At 37.2% G+C, this 15333-nt stretch overlaps 2 protein-coding genes across 2 annotated transcripts; both read left to right on the top strand.

Annotated features, from left to right (window-relative positions):
- On the top strand, positions 1-4787 carry LOC131722982 (GTPase IMAP family member 4-like). Its single transcript, XM_059016229.1, has 3 exons — positions 1-87; positions 1020-1094; positions 2890-4787. Exons 1-3 carry the CDS (start codon positions 78-80, stop codon positions 3897-3899), a joined length of 1095 nt encoding a protein of 364 aa, XP_058872212.1. The 5' UTR covers positions 1-77; the 3' UTR covers positions 3900-4787.
- A 5255-nt stretch (positions 4788-10042) lies between these two features.
- Positions 10043-15260, top strand: LOC131722983 (GTPase IMAP family member 4-like). The gene is made up of 3 exons (XM_059016230.1): positions 10043-10141; positions 11074-11148; positions 12923-15260. The coding sequence occupies exons 1-3, from the start codon at positions 10132-10134 to the stop codon at positions 13930-13932; spliced, it is 1095 nt and encodes a 364-aa protein (XP_058872213.1). The 5' UTR covers positions 10043-10131; the 3' UTR covers positions 13933-15260.
- Positions 15261-15333: the final 73 nt, after the last annotated feature.

The following is a 15333-nucleotide window of genomic DNA, read 5'->3' as shown; positions in this document are numbered from 1 at the left end:
TATTCAGCGCAGCCGACGCGCCATTTTATTTTAGTCTCAGATGAAGCGGAAGTCGGTAGAGTCAGCCGAGACGAGAGATGGACCCTTGTGAGTATTTAATCTGTTTCATGTTTGTTTCTTTATTTCTGTATTGTGTAAAGAGGATTGATTAACGTAAACGCGAACGCTAATATCAGACATAATGTATTTGCTTGGTTAGAAAATAAATGTTTTCAAAACTATTACGTGTTTGCTTTCGTTTTCAAAACTACTACGTTCTTTAGATTAAAGCCGCCAAACAGACTATAAAAAGCATTGCTTTGAAAAACTTTATTAAAAATATAAGCTATATTTATGGCTGTTGGAGGTTCAGTTTGTTTATAATTAATTCGCAATAACGTGGCGCATAGTTTTTTTTTTTTTAAATCGAGTAGGCCTACATATATAAAAAGTTTTAAAATGTCAAAAATAACATGAAACATCAGAAGTAAGCTGAAGTGTTGGTAAATTGATTTCGTAATGGGGAGTACGAAGAACATTGGATTATATTACTTTTTTCAGATATCGGGATGTTTTTTGTGTTTTTCTTGTATTATCAAAAATTAAAGCGAAAGTAAAAAATTGAAATCTACAGGCCTGGTTGCGGATTTTGGCTAGTTTATGCAGAGACCGACTGAAACCCGAGACAAAAAAAATAAATAATATCGAGCAGTATACTATACGGTTTAAATAACAGTTGAACCTTACAGTTTAATTTTTTTTTTGATAAAAATGCATTGTGTGTCATATGGGTGCTGTAAAAAAAATATACATAAGGGAGCTCTCCTGTTTAGACGATTAGTCCTCCCCCCCCCCCCCCCGAAATATTTGTGTACCTTCAACACAATTCTACAGAATTGGATACATTTTCTCGCAACCTAGTCCTGTTGAATATTTTGTTTCTGGCAGGTCAGTAGGGATTGTAAATAGGTTGTTTTAGGATAATAACATTTTGAATGTATTGGTAGACAGTAATGGTTTTCTTGTTTTGTGTTATTCAGTAAAGGAGAAGGATGAAGATGAACTGAAGAAGAAGCCACGCAGCAGAAGAAACAGCTTGGAAACACCACCCAACAGTAAGTTACAAGGTCACAGCCCAATGCAACTGTAAAGACACTTTTCTTATGAGAAACGTTTTCCTCAATTCACAAAAACGTTTCCTCAGATTAAGATTGCATTCAAATCTCCCTCATGGGTGTAACTCAGTGTGAAGATGGTCAGTTAGCTTTTATTTTTATAGAGTGGTTTGATGGTATCTTGCAAAAACTGAAAATAGAAAAAAAGATAGCTGAGTACGAAACCTATCACACAAATTCCTCAAATGACTGGATGTGCTATACCAATGACATAGACCACTGCTAATTATATATTATATATACAGTAACAGCTGAGCGTCTGAGTTCTTTACCAGCACAAAAACTGACCGTCACACACAGGACTGGGTTTAAATGCGCGGTTGTGCTTTCTTATGTACACAAAATAAAATAAGAATCAACCAACAACTTAGCTCCGTTTTAGAGCACTCATCTAAAACTGAACACAGGTTTCCTAGACTATTCAATCAGATGGCTAAGACGTTTACCGATTTAAAACACCAACCGTTTTACACACACAGAACTTACAAAAATAATGGCTACTCAGAAACAGAGTACACCTCTTCTGCTTCCTTTCACTCAGCAGCCTCGAGTAGACTGGCTGCTGAATTTTTATACCTGCTAGTTGACTCTAATTTACAATAATTGCCCACAGGCAATCACAATTAGGCAATAACAATTAACAGATCATTTTCATTTGGCAGGAGGGATTTTAACCCCCTTCCTGCCACAAACACCTTTTATCTATAATTACACACAGTCAAAACAAACTCGATTAGACTAATTTCCTGATGCTACGAATTTTCTCCATGATCCCGGTCACTTACTGTAAATTACTTCTTATAATATGAATTCACTTAAGACGAATTTCCTGTAAGGTGCAAATGTATTACATGCATATTTCAAGCACAGTTCATTTGCAATGTGTGCTTTTTAAAAGTGTTTTCAATATTTAATAAAATGCACAGCACTTTTTCATTCATAATTCTTTTCATTGCATTGTAATTAATAGTGATTAGACTCCTGATAATACAAATTACTGATAATACAGATTTTTTTTTTTTTTTTTTTGCTGGTCCTCTGAAATTCGTATTAATGAGTGTTGACGATATATAAATATAAAACTTTAACCAATCCTTAGACACAGGGTTACTCTTAACACAATGATATTTCCACTATGTTAAATGAGGCTAATATTTTAAGATGAATGATGACATATGTTATTCTATGGCTGTATCAGCTATGAGTGGGGGAGTTTTCCTATATGTATTAACATTCATGAAGTCCTAAACTAAACATTACCACATCTGCAACCACGAAATTAAGACACAACTTGCACTTAAAACATAAATGAAACACACATATGTCTAATGTGAATAGGTTTAATGTGAATTTGTAAGCTACATTTCTAGTTTGAAAATCACAATTTTAATTTGAGAAATCACACTTTGTGTTTCTGAATGCTTAAATTCAGTTCGGCATTTGCATCATTTGCATTCAGCCAGGCTCACAGTGTACAGGTGGATTTGTGATTTTCAATTAAGTCCTTTGGATGAGATGTAAAACAAACAAGGTCCTATTGTAAGTGACTCTGCAGCAGCAGCAGTTGTTGATGCATAGTTCAGCCCGTACTCTATGTAAGTCGCTTTGGATAAAAGCGTCTGCTAAATGATTTAATATTATTATTAAGAAGAAGAAAGTATGTGCTGTACATTGGGTGTTTGCATGAAGCTCAGTGTTTCAAAGGGAGAAATAAACTTTCCTTGTTCCTTTTCAGTGTCTGGAAGTGAAGCAGCATCACTTGAGGAAACACAAAGGGAGACTTCCTCCCCTGAGCAAGTCCGACTCACTCTGCCTGAGTTCAGGATTGTGCTCGTTGGGAAGACTGGGGCTGGAAAGAGTGCAGCAGGAAACACTATCCTGGGCAGAAGAGAGTTTAGATCTGTGGTGGGCACAGGCTCAGTAACAAAAGAGTGTGAGAAGAAAAAAGGAGTCGTTGCATGTAGAGACATTGCTGTGGTCGACACGCCAGGATTCTTTGACACTGAGCTCTCTTCAGAGAAAGTTAAAAGTGAGACTGTACAGTGTATTCCCATGTCTTCCCCGGGACCCCACGTGTTTCTCTTGGTGATACCTGTGGGACGTTTCACAAAGGAAGAGAAGGAAGCTGTGGATAAAATCGAGGAGATCTTCGGTGAGGGAGCTGCAAAGTACACCATGGTCCTTTTCAGCCGTGGAGACGATCTGATAGACAAGACCATTGAAGAGTACATCCAGGAAGCCAGCAGAGAACATAATCAGCTTCTTGAGAAGTGTGGGAACAGGTATCACGTCTTCAACAACAGGAACATGAACGATCGCACCCAGGTCACTGAGCTACTGGAGAAAATAGAGGCAATGGTGGCAGAGAACGGAGGCACATGCTACACCAACGAGATGTACCGGGAGGTGGAGGCAAAGATCAAAGAGATGGAACAGAGATTAAAACAGCAGTATGATGAGGAACTGCACAGGAAGGAAGAGGAGTTGAGAGCAAAGTTCCAGAAGGAAATCGATGAGTTAAAGGTGAAGACGGAAGAGAAGTTTGAAAAACTGGATGAAGAGATGAAACGAAGAGATGAGAGGATTAAAGACATGGAGGAAAAGCACTTGCGCGAGCGTGAGGAATTCAAGAGGTTCTACGAGGAAAAGCACAGAAATGCGAGAGGAGAAGCAGAACAATCCATTGACATGTATGGTTATGCCACAGGATGGTTAAGCCGTTTCCTTACTGGTTTGAAGCTGTAAAAATGCCAGATGTGTGCAGGAAACAGATTAAAGCATGCTTACAGCAATGGACTGTATCTTCAGGAGGAGAGTCTGGCTACTTTCTAACTTACTTCTTTATTGCTCTGCCAGACTGCTTCCAAGACAAACAGCTGAATTAAAACCGTGTGAACCTCATTTTACCTTTTAGTTCACCCAAACCATTGTTGATGGCCTTTCAGACAACAGAGGGGGTGCAAATATCATTATGGATGCACCCACAGGATCCAAAAAACAGGATTCTACCTAATTGTGTAGATAACTGACTGAACAATATATGTAAATACATGTAAATTTGTGTAATTTTGGTAATGTTACCTAAATGTATTTTTATGTATTGACGCCCCGGCAGTCACTATTTACAGGATTACTGTATGAACCCTGGAGTCCTGTGCCCCTCCCCACATGAAATCTTCACATATCAAGGCAGCATCCAGGGCATATCTCTTTCCATGAGCAATTCAGATTCTTTTTTGTCTGCTTATTCACCCTTCCTATGATTTATGAGAATATTAAACGTTTAAGAAGCATACCTTTCTTTATTTTTCCTTTCTTTCACTTAAAAACAGCGATTAGACAAACGTGGGTTGACATTTGATTTTGCAATTCAAATATTGTGTGTGCAGTACTTATATTAATACAACAATGCATTTTTAATTGTGTTCTTTTTTTTCCTCTAAAACTTTTCTAAATAACAAGGCGAGAACATTACGAACGTTATTTCAAACTCGCTTGAAGTTTAATGTTTGGGGTCACTATCTTCCTAAATTGCTAACCACAACCCCCTTGCAAATGAGAACACGTGAATCTTATAAATAGAATTTACTGATTTTATGTTCATTCAATAAAAAATAAATTAAAGTTTGTATTTCACTTGATGCCCATTTTTAACACCCTGCAATTAATTGCTATTCACAGATTGAGCAGCATCTTTAAACTCTGTTCAGAAACTCTGCATTTGCTCAAAGCGCATTTCGCAATTTGATTATATTGTTATAAAGAGGAATGATGAATCTTCATTCTTTGCTTGTTTGTATATTTTGCATTTTGCAATTTCAGCAACATAATTTGATTAAAGACCGAAATAACCTTTCATTTTGTTCTTTGATCATTTGTAAATCCTCAAATTGCGAAATGGTTATTTTTATCGGTGATTGACACACACACATTATATATATATATATATATATATATGCACACGTACACACACACGTCTCAATCCTAAAAATTAAAATTATACAATTAAATATATTTCTATATATTGCATTCGTTGCTAATGATTAGCCTGTGTAATAAATAATACATTCCTTACTCAAGTTTGTGGTATATTGTCTTATTATCAATACTGTACAATCAATTTTCTACAAATTGAGAAAACAAATTTGATGTTTTATAATGTTGAACTGGTCACCCTGAAATCAGCCAATAGGTTACTAAAAATATGAATTAAACTAAACCATTAAAATATGAACAGAATCGTATTTGTTAATTAATTATGCAATTCTGTAATGTGTGAGTTTGGTATGGGGTCCAATGGAACCGCTTCACTTTTCTGATTGATGACATTTACAGTTAAACCTGCTTATAAAATGTGGTCTGATATACAGTCTACGCAGGCGCCTCATGAAAATATATATTGATTTGTCAATTGAGTTCCTCCTTTGCATGTGTTGAAAATGTGGTTAAAAAAGCTTAGTTTTTCTTTCAAATTTCTTATGGGGGAAAAAATAATAATTGTGGCCGCTAGATGGCACAACATGCCATGATTTCAGAATAAAGAAAAATTTAACCACCAACCAAAGGCATGTTAGACATTTTTAATTAAAGAGTCTGTTCAGGTAACGGGAACAACAATAGATACTGGTGCGTAAACACAAAAAACATAATAATAATAATAATAATAATAATAATAATAATAATAATAATAATAGCAAACCGAAAAGAAAGCTAGCAGGCAGTGTAAAGTTCAGGGATTATTGGTGAAAATTCAAGGCAGATATTATGTTCACCAGAGACAAAAGTGATAGCCAGCATTCCAAATCACTATTTACTGACATGCTCAAATGTAGCCATGTGAATATAGAACAGTTTGATCCAAAATTGTGCCCAACAAAGATATATAGCACGTTTATGAAGTTTCCTATTCTCCCCTCCCCACAACTCTTTCTGCAGGAAAACTTCTAAAAAATATACCCCCTACAAGTTGTGCACCTACTAATGTTACCAAAAAATATGACTACCAACCAAGCTTAGATCAATTCGATTAAAATGTCATTTTAACAGATGTTTTACATTGCCCTTCACTCTGAGTGGGTCTGGGTTCTGTTGCCTATCATTAACTATCATTTAAAGGCTAAATCTTTTTCATCCTGATCTCTTATTACCTGCCTTGGAGCTTGCTTTGAGTTGGGCTGGAGAAACTAAAGGCATTATTCAGTGGGATTGGACAGGCCTTATGTACATGCACTGAACAGCTTTACTCATTTAATTCAAATCATGTGACAATATCAACTCTCTCTCTCTCTCTCTCTCTCTCTCTCTCTCTCTCTCTCTCTCTCTCTCTCTCTCTCTCTCTCTATATATATATATATATATATATATATATACACACACACATACATACATACATACATACATACAAAGACAGATTTTCTTAACATTTGAATGTATGTATACGTCAGTAAATAAAAGGTCATTATTACTTAGAAATAACAAATATTTTCTCCTGCCTGCTTTTCTTCGGTAAGCAGCACCTGTGTCTGTCGGGGTTGATAAACCTGCTACCAGTATGAATTCAGCAACCTTTTTTTCGGAATAGCCTGACAGTTTATTCATGTCGGCCAATTTGATGATTTTAACTTTTTAAAGTACTCTACATGCATATATGTTGGCATTTGTCTCTGTCTCGCGCGTTTACGGTTGCTGTCTTGTCTTTTTTTCAAATAATTGTGCTCGCGCGCTGAGGCAAACGCTTTTTCTGGAATGTACTCTTAAACAAAACAACGTCTCTTGACTCCAATGAACCGCGAAAATAAAAAAAATGATAACATATGTTATTGTAATGTCCGCCAGATAGATGACAACAGTCTTGTATAATGTTTGGAAAAAACATTTTTTAGAGGAAAATTAATTTCGCATCGCTGCTCGCCACCAACCTGTGACGTGAAGGGCGAAGAATGGAACAGGTAGGCCTACACAATACATAAAGTTTAACAGGGCACTCAAAATAAAATAAATATTGTAATTAAAAAAAAAAAAAAACATACTTCACACAGGCTTTACAAAAAATAAACACATTTCTAAACGAAGCTGTCCGATTTTAATTGAGGCTGGTTTGTACTTCTGTCATGCGACCATCACTGAGGGAGATTTTGTCGTATTAAAATGTTATGAATTGGTGCATGACCTAGGAGAAAACCCTAGGTTAAGGGGTGGAGATAGGCAACGAAGTGAACTTGTTATTAAACAATTAGGGCAGCAGTGTGGAGTAGTGGTTGGGGCTCTGGACTCTTGACCGGAGGGTCGTGGGTTCAATCCCAGGTGGGGGACACTGCTGCTGTACCCTTGAGCAAGGTACTTTACCTAGATTGCTCCAGTAAAAACCCAACTGTATAAATGGGGAATTGTATATAAAAAATGTAATTGTATGTAAAAAAAATAATGTGATATCTTGTAACTCGCCCTGGATAAGAGGGTCTGCTAATTAATAATTAAAAGGTGTTTTATTTACATGGGTCATTAACATTAAAGTCATTAATACTACTGTTTTGAATTTATGTTTTGTTTGATGAAATAAAATAAAAAAAATACATCGTTCAACACATGTGGTATTCACCTGGGTGAGAGTGTTGCAGGTGGAGAGATTATGTTTCCATTACACTGTTTTTATGAGCTAAAACTGATGCGTATAAAAAAAGGTCGACAACTCTGATGGAAACAGGCAACATTCGGTAATTCATGCGAGCGAAAAAAAAAAACTTCTATAGGGGTGAATAAAGGTACGATAAATGATGCACACAAATGCAATAGAAATACTCTCCGAGCGAATTTTCTGAGCGAGCGCATGCTTTTATTCAGTCATATGGTGGTATTTACGTGGTCAACGCAGCACATCTCTACCCGGACTGGGCACTTAATTAAAACTTAATGACACACATCATATGCCAATCAAATCTACAGCTATGGACAAAAGTTTTGCATCACCTAGAATTTTAGGATTGAGAGAAAAATTTTTTAAAAAAAAAATATGAACATAATTTAGATATTTTATTTAACACCATTTAATCAAATAAACTACAACATGACATCGCAAAAGTCTATCTGAAGCCATAATAGCAGTAGTATTTCATGTTAGTTTTTTTTTTTTTTAAGTATACTACGAAGCTGTATGTAATGTTAATTTGTTAACGTATTGTTCAGCAGGTTTCATTGGACTTTATGAAGCAAAATTGGTTAATTATAGGGTGCTGGAAAACTTTTGGCCACAAATGTAATTGTCCCCCGTAACTATCACAATTAATTATTCTTGAATCACAATTAGTTATTCTTGAATCATATATATATATATATATATATATATATATATATATATATATATATATATATATATATATATACACATACACACACACACACACACACACATACATACTTGTTTAAAGCACCGGACAGAGCAGTTACGATCATTCGACTTAAATAACACATATCATATGCAGGAGTCGGCACAGTCATGTTACATGACGGATAACTTACAAAACATTATTGTCCTGACATTATTATTAATTTATTTATGCATTTATTTATTTATTATCAGATGACCTTATCCACGGCGACTTACAATTGTTACAAAATATCACAGTACAAAGTATCGCATTATAAAATATCACTTTACAGAATCTCACATACACAGATAGGAGCAGTATAAAGTACAGCAAAATCGGAAGAAAATAAGATCGATTTCAAATAAGAGCAAAATAAAGAATACAGTAAATAATTACCTTTAAGAGCGAGTTCGAGCAAGAGCAGTTAACTTATAGTAAACATTTTGCTCATACAAGACAAAGTCCAATAAGATCACGTAAGTAGGCTACGATAAGTGGATGAGAACGATTTCAAGTAAGAGTCAAACAACGTGGATATAGGGACACCTCTAAGAGGTATCTTAATGAATACTCACTCAAACATATGTCGGTTAAGGTACACTTAACTCACACACTCAAAAAGAGCAAACTTCCGCTTGTCAAGCTTTAACAGGTCAACTTAAAACAGATTAAGTGAGGAAAATAGAGAAATTATTCATCAATTTATGAAATATAGGTCTGAACGCAACTGCGTAGTTTTAGTTCATATATTATTTATGTCCGTTAGTATTACGTACATTTAATTAGAATATAAAATAATCATACCTCATAATGCTAATACCTCTGATTTCAATTTCTCATAAATTCTGGCAACAGTTTATGCACTGCAATGCAGTCTTTGGAAGGCAGTGGAACTGGGGGTTACAGACGCTAGCTGTTGTAAATTTTAACAGCTTTTGTTAAACTGTAGCGTAGGCAAGAAAGAGATCATTCTGTGCGTCTTTTTGTCCTAGTTTACAAATGCCGACATACACCGACCTGACCGTCTGTTTTCTTTCGCTTCGCTTTCAAACATCTCCTTTCTGCAGACATGTTTAATATTTTCGTCGTCTTTTTACACTATTTCTTGGCTTGATCTCTGGCCACTGTAGATTGTAATTGCTTCATTACCTGACCACACCTCATGCATTCCACCCCTGGGCCGTTCAATGTGATTTAATTGATTTGAAATAAAATACATTCGATTGTATAATATTTGGTGTTTACTTTTTAAACAGTCTAGAAAAGTGTAATGCTTTAAATAAATAAGTATATAAATACAGGTAAAAAGGGCGCATAGTCAAAAATGAAAAATAAATAAATATCATATACTTGTGTTTTTATGAAGGCAGTAAGTAGTCAGTGCACTACTTTATGTTATTCTAAATAACGTATTGAGTTGAGGACTGTCCTGTGTTGTGGGAATATTTAATAGGCCTATATATTTGAAGTGATTTATATGAAAATCTGATGATTCAAAGAGGTGGCGCTGAAGTGCGGCACTGTCCTTATCTAATTTATTCAGCGCAGCCGACGCGCCATTTTATTTTAGTCTCAGATGAAGCGGAAGTCGGTAGAGTCAGCCGAGACGAGAGATGGACCCTTGTGAGTATTTAATCTGTTTCATGTTTGTTTCTTTATTTCTGTATTGTGTAAAGAGGATTGATTAACGTAAACGCGAACGCTAATATCAGACATAATGTATTTGCTTGGTTAGAAAATAAATGTTTTCAAAACTATTACGTGTTTGCTTTCGTTTTCAAAACTAATACGTTCTTTAGATTAAAGCCGACAAACAGACTATAAAAAGCATTGCTTTGAAAACCTTTATTAAGAATATAAGCTATATTTATGGCTGTTGGAGGTTCAATTTGTTTATAATTAATTCGCAATAACGTGGCGCATAGTTTTTTTTTTTTTAAATCGAGTAGGCCTACATATATAAAAAGTTTTAAAATGTCAAAAATAACATGAAACATCAGAAGTAAGATGAAGTGTTGGTAAATTGATTTCGTAATGGGGAGTACGATGAACATTGGATTATATTACTTGTTTCAGATATTGGGATGTTATTTGTGTTTTTCTTGTATTATCAAAAATTAAAGCGAAAGTAAAAAATTGAAATCTACGGGTCTGGCTGCGGAGATTGGCTAGTTTATGCAGAGACCGACTGAAACCCGAGACAAAAAAAAAATAAATAGCGAGCAGTATACTATACGGTTTAAATAACAGTTGAACCTTACAGTTTAATTTTTTTTTGATAAAAATGCATTGTGTGTCATATGGGTGCTGTAAAAAAATATATATAAGGGAGCTCTCCTGTTTAGACGATTAGTCCCCCCCTCCACCCCACCGTAGAAATATCTTTGTACCTTCAACACAATTCTACAGAATCGGTTACATTTTCTCGGAACCTAGTCCTGTTGAATATTTTGTTTCTGGCAGGTCAGTAGAGATTGTAAATAGGTTGTTTTAGGATAATAACATTTTGAATGTATTGGTAGACAGTAATGGTTTTCTTGTTTTGTGTTATTCAGTAAAGGAGAAGGATGAAGATGAACTGAAGAAGAAGCCACGCAGCAGAAGACACAGCTTGGAAACACCTCCCAACAGTAAGTTACAAGGTCACAGCCCAATGCAACTGTAAAGACACTTTTCTTATGAGAAACGTTTTCCTCAATTCACAAAAATGTTTCCTCAGATTAAGCTTGCATTCAAATCTCAACTCTTTTATTTTTATAGAGTGGTTTGATGATATCTTCCAAATACTGAAAATAGAAAAAAAGATAGCTGAGTACGAAACCTATCACACAAATTCCTCAAATGACTGGATGTGCTATACTAATGAAATAGACCATTGCTAATTATATATTATATATACAGTAACAGCTGAGCGTCTGAGTTCTTTACCAGCACAAAAACTGACCGTCACACACAGGACTGGGTTTAAATGCGCGGTTGTGCTTTTTATGTACACAAAATAAAATAAGAATCAACCAAAAACTTAGCGCCATTTTAGAGCACTGTGACGGGGTGCAATAAATACAATGTCCAAACCAGATTCTCCTAAAATGTCCGTGATTTATTTAATAAAGTTTAAGAAACAAAATAACAAAAATAACAAAAGAAAAACACTCCTAATCCATGATCCTCCGTGCATGAAAACTGTGCTCTGTTATTCCAGGGATTGTGGTGAGTGGTTGGTGCCGTGCTGTGAGGGAAGTGCTCTGGGGATTGTGCTGGCTCAGTGGCTGCAGCCCCTCGCTTCTACTCCTCCGCTGTAAAAACAAACACAGACAGCACGTAACACAAAAACAAAACGAGAACAGCTCCGGCTGGTGGCTCATTTCTCTCAGCGCAAAAGCCCAGGTACTGACGTAGCTGCTTCCCATTTGTACCCAGCAAACTCCTCCCTGTAGTCAACGCATCGCCATGGTTTCTCCAATAGAGGGCTGCACCGCAGCTGACTGCAATGGAATCGTCCGGAGTACTTGCAGCTACGCGCCCCTCCTAATATGGTCACCTTCCGGTTTCCACCTACCACCGAGATGGCAAATCTAGGAGGCAGCGTACCCTCACCTTTACATAGCACCCTTTCTAGTTGGGAGGGAATTTTACAGCATTGATCCTTTCTCTCTTTATCACAAGCACTCATCTAAAACTGAACACAGGTTTCCTAGACTATTCAATCAGATGGCTAAGCCGTTTACCGATTTAAAACACCAACCGTTTTACACACACAGAACTTACAAAAATAATGGCTACTCAGAAACAGAGTACACCTCTTCTGCTTCCTTTCACTCAGCAGCCTCGAGTAGACTGGCTGCTGAATTTTTATACCTGCTAGTTGACTAATTTACAATAATTGCCCACAGGCAATCACAATTAGGCAATAACAATTAACAGATCATTTTCGTTTGGCAGACACACACACCTTTTATCTATAATTACACACAGTCAAGACAAACTCGATTAGACTAATTTCCTGATGCTACGAATTTTCTCCATGATCCCGGACACTTATTGAAAATTACTTCTTATAATATGAATTCACACTTTGTGTTTCTGAATGCTTAAAGTCAGTTCGGCATTTGCATCACTTGCATTCAGCCGGGCTCACAGTGTACAGGTGGATTTGTGATTTTCAATTAAGTCCTTTGGATGAGATGTAAAACAAACAAGGTCCTATTGTAAGTGACTGTGCAGCAGCAGCAGTTGTTGATGCATAGTTCAGCCCGTACTCTATATAAGTCGCTTTGGATAAAAGCGTCTGCTAAATGATTTAATATTATTATTAAGAAGAAGAAAGTATGTGCTGTACATTGGGTGTTTGCATGAAGCTCAGTGTTTCAAAGGGAGAAATAAACTTTCCTTGTCCCTTTTCAGTGTCTGGAAGTGAAGTAGCATCACTTGAGGAAACACAAAGGGAGACTTCCTCCCCTGAGCAAGTCCGACTCACTCTGCCTGAGTTCAGGATTGTGCTCGTTGGGAAGACTGGGGCTGGAAAGAGTGCAGCAGGAAACACTATCCTGGGCAGAAGAGAGTTTAGATCTGTGGTGGGCACAGGCTCAGTAACAAAAGAGTGTGAGAAGAAAAAAGGAGTTGTTGCAGGTAGAGACATTGCTGTGGTCGACACACCAGGATTCTTTGACACTGAGCTCTCTTCAGAGAAAGTTAAAAGTGAGACTGTACAGTGTATTCCCATGTCTTCTCCGGGACCCCACGTGTTTCTCTTGGTGATACCTGTGGGACGTTTCACAAAGGAAGAGAAGGAAGCTGTGGATAAAATCGAGGAGATCTTCGGTGAGGGAGCTGCAAAGTACACCATGGTCCTTTTCAGCCGTGGAGACGATCTGATAGACAAGACCATTGAAGAGTACATCCAGGAAGCCAGCAGAGAACATAATCAGCTTCTTGAGAAGTGTGGGAACAGGTATCACGTCTTCAACAATAGGAACATGAACGATCGCACCCAGGTCACTGAGCTACTGGAGAAAATAGAGGCAATGGTGGCAGAGAACGGAGGCACATGCTACACCAACGAAATGTACCAGGAGGTGGAGGCAAAGATCAGAGAGATGGAACAGAGATTAAAACAGCAGTATGACGAGGAACTGCATAGGAAGGAAGAGGAGCTGAGAGCAAAGTTCCAGAAAGAAATCGATGAGTTAAAGGAGAAGACGGAAGAGAAGTTTGAAAAACTGGATGAGGAGATGAAACGAAGAGATGAGAGGATTAAAGACATGGAGGAAAAGCACTTGCGCGAGCGTGAGGAATTCAAGAGGTTCTACGAGGAAAAGCACAGAAATGCGAGAGGAGAGGCAGAAAAATCCATTGACATGTATGGTTATGCCACAGGATTGTTAAGCCGTTTCTTTACTGGTTTGAAGCTGTAAAAATGCCAGATGTGTGCAGGAAACAGAATCTAAAGAACTTGCAATTCTACCTAATTTTGTACATAACTGACTGAACAATATATGTAAATTAAATGTAAATTTGTGCAGTTTTGATAATGTTACCTAAATGTATCATTGTATATTTTTACTAATTAACCCTGTGACGCCCCAGCAGTCACTACTTACAGGATTACTGTATGAGCGTTGGAGTCCTGTATCGATGATTCAGACGTTTCAAGAATATTCTGGAATAGTGCACATTTACATGGACAAATTTGGAATATTTTAGAAATCATGACATTTGTTATGAATATTTTTGAATATAATACATTTTCATATTTTTTTTTTTTTTTAATGTGTAATCGGCAATTGTTTTCTTAATCATTTTCTCCCCAATTTTAAATGCACTATTTTTAAGCCTGGCTCGCCGCTGCAACCCCCGCGCTGACTCGAAGATGAAAGACGAAGACGAGCAGACGCTATCCTCCTAAGTGTGTGTTGTCAGCCATCCACGTCTTTTTATTCTGCAGGCCCGCCATGCAGCCATCTCCGAGCTACAGCGTCGGAGGACTATGCAGCTCTGGGCAGCTTACAGGCAAGCCCACAGGCACCCGGCCAGACCACAGGGGTCGCTGGTGCGCGGTGAGCCGAGGACACTGGCTGACCTTAGGCCTCCCCACCCCAGGCGGCGCACCGGCCAATTGTGCACTGTCCCCTGGGGACGCCTGTCCACAGTCAGCAGTGGAATAGCCTGGACTCGAAATGGCGACGTCCAGACTATAGGGAGTATCCTGCACTCCATGCAGAGCGCCTTTACTGGATCCACCACGTGGGCCCCCATTTATTTGCGTATTATACGATAGAATATGTGGAATATTCTAAAATATTCTTGGATTATTCTTTGATTTTTTTTCTGGAATGTTCTAGATGTGACTACAATGGTATGTAAGTGCAAGGCCGTCACAGTATGTAAATGTATGATGTGTGCTCAAGGTGTTCGTAATGATGAATAACAATATATGTGATGTTTTACTACAAGAACTCCACGTAAATAAAGATGATAGACATGATGAGAAAACAAAGCATTCATAGCAAAAGAAGATGCAAGATGCCATTTGTGTGACGAGAAAGGAACGCAAGTCAAAACAAACGTGCAATGGTGAACATACAGATTCAGCGTGTATGCAGCTCCTGCAGCAGTGAAGAAGAGCCACACAATGTTTAGAACTAACTGTAGATAAAACTGAGCATTCTGTATATTATGTATGTGCTCTTGCTCCACCTTATTCTGTAGTTATGCTGTAATTAAATACATATTTTTTCCTGTGCATTAAAGTTTAATAAAGTTTTATTTTTTTTTTTATAAAGAACTGAAAACCAATGCATCTCTGATAGCCACCA

This window comes from Acipenser ruthenus, chromosome 52, assembly GCF_902713425.1.
Source record: "Acipenser ruthenus chromosome 52, fAciRut3.2 maternal haplotype, whole genome shotgun sequence".
NCBI classification, from domain to species: domain Eukaryota; kingdom Metazoa; phylum Chordata; class Actinopteri; order Acipenseriformes; family Acipenseridae; genus Acipenser; species Acipenser ruthenus.
The sequence above is the reverse complement of the archived record's forward strand: the minus strand, read 5'-3'. Positions and strand labels throughout refer to the sequence as shown.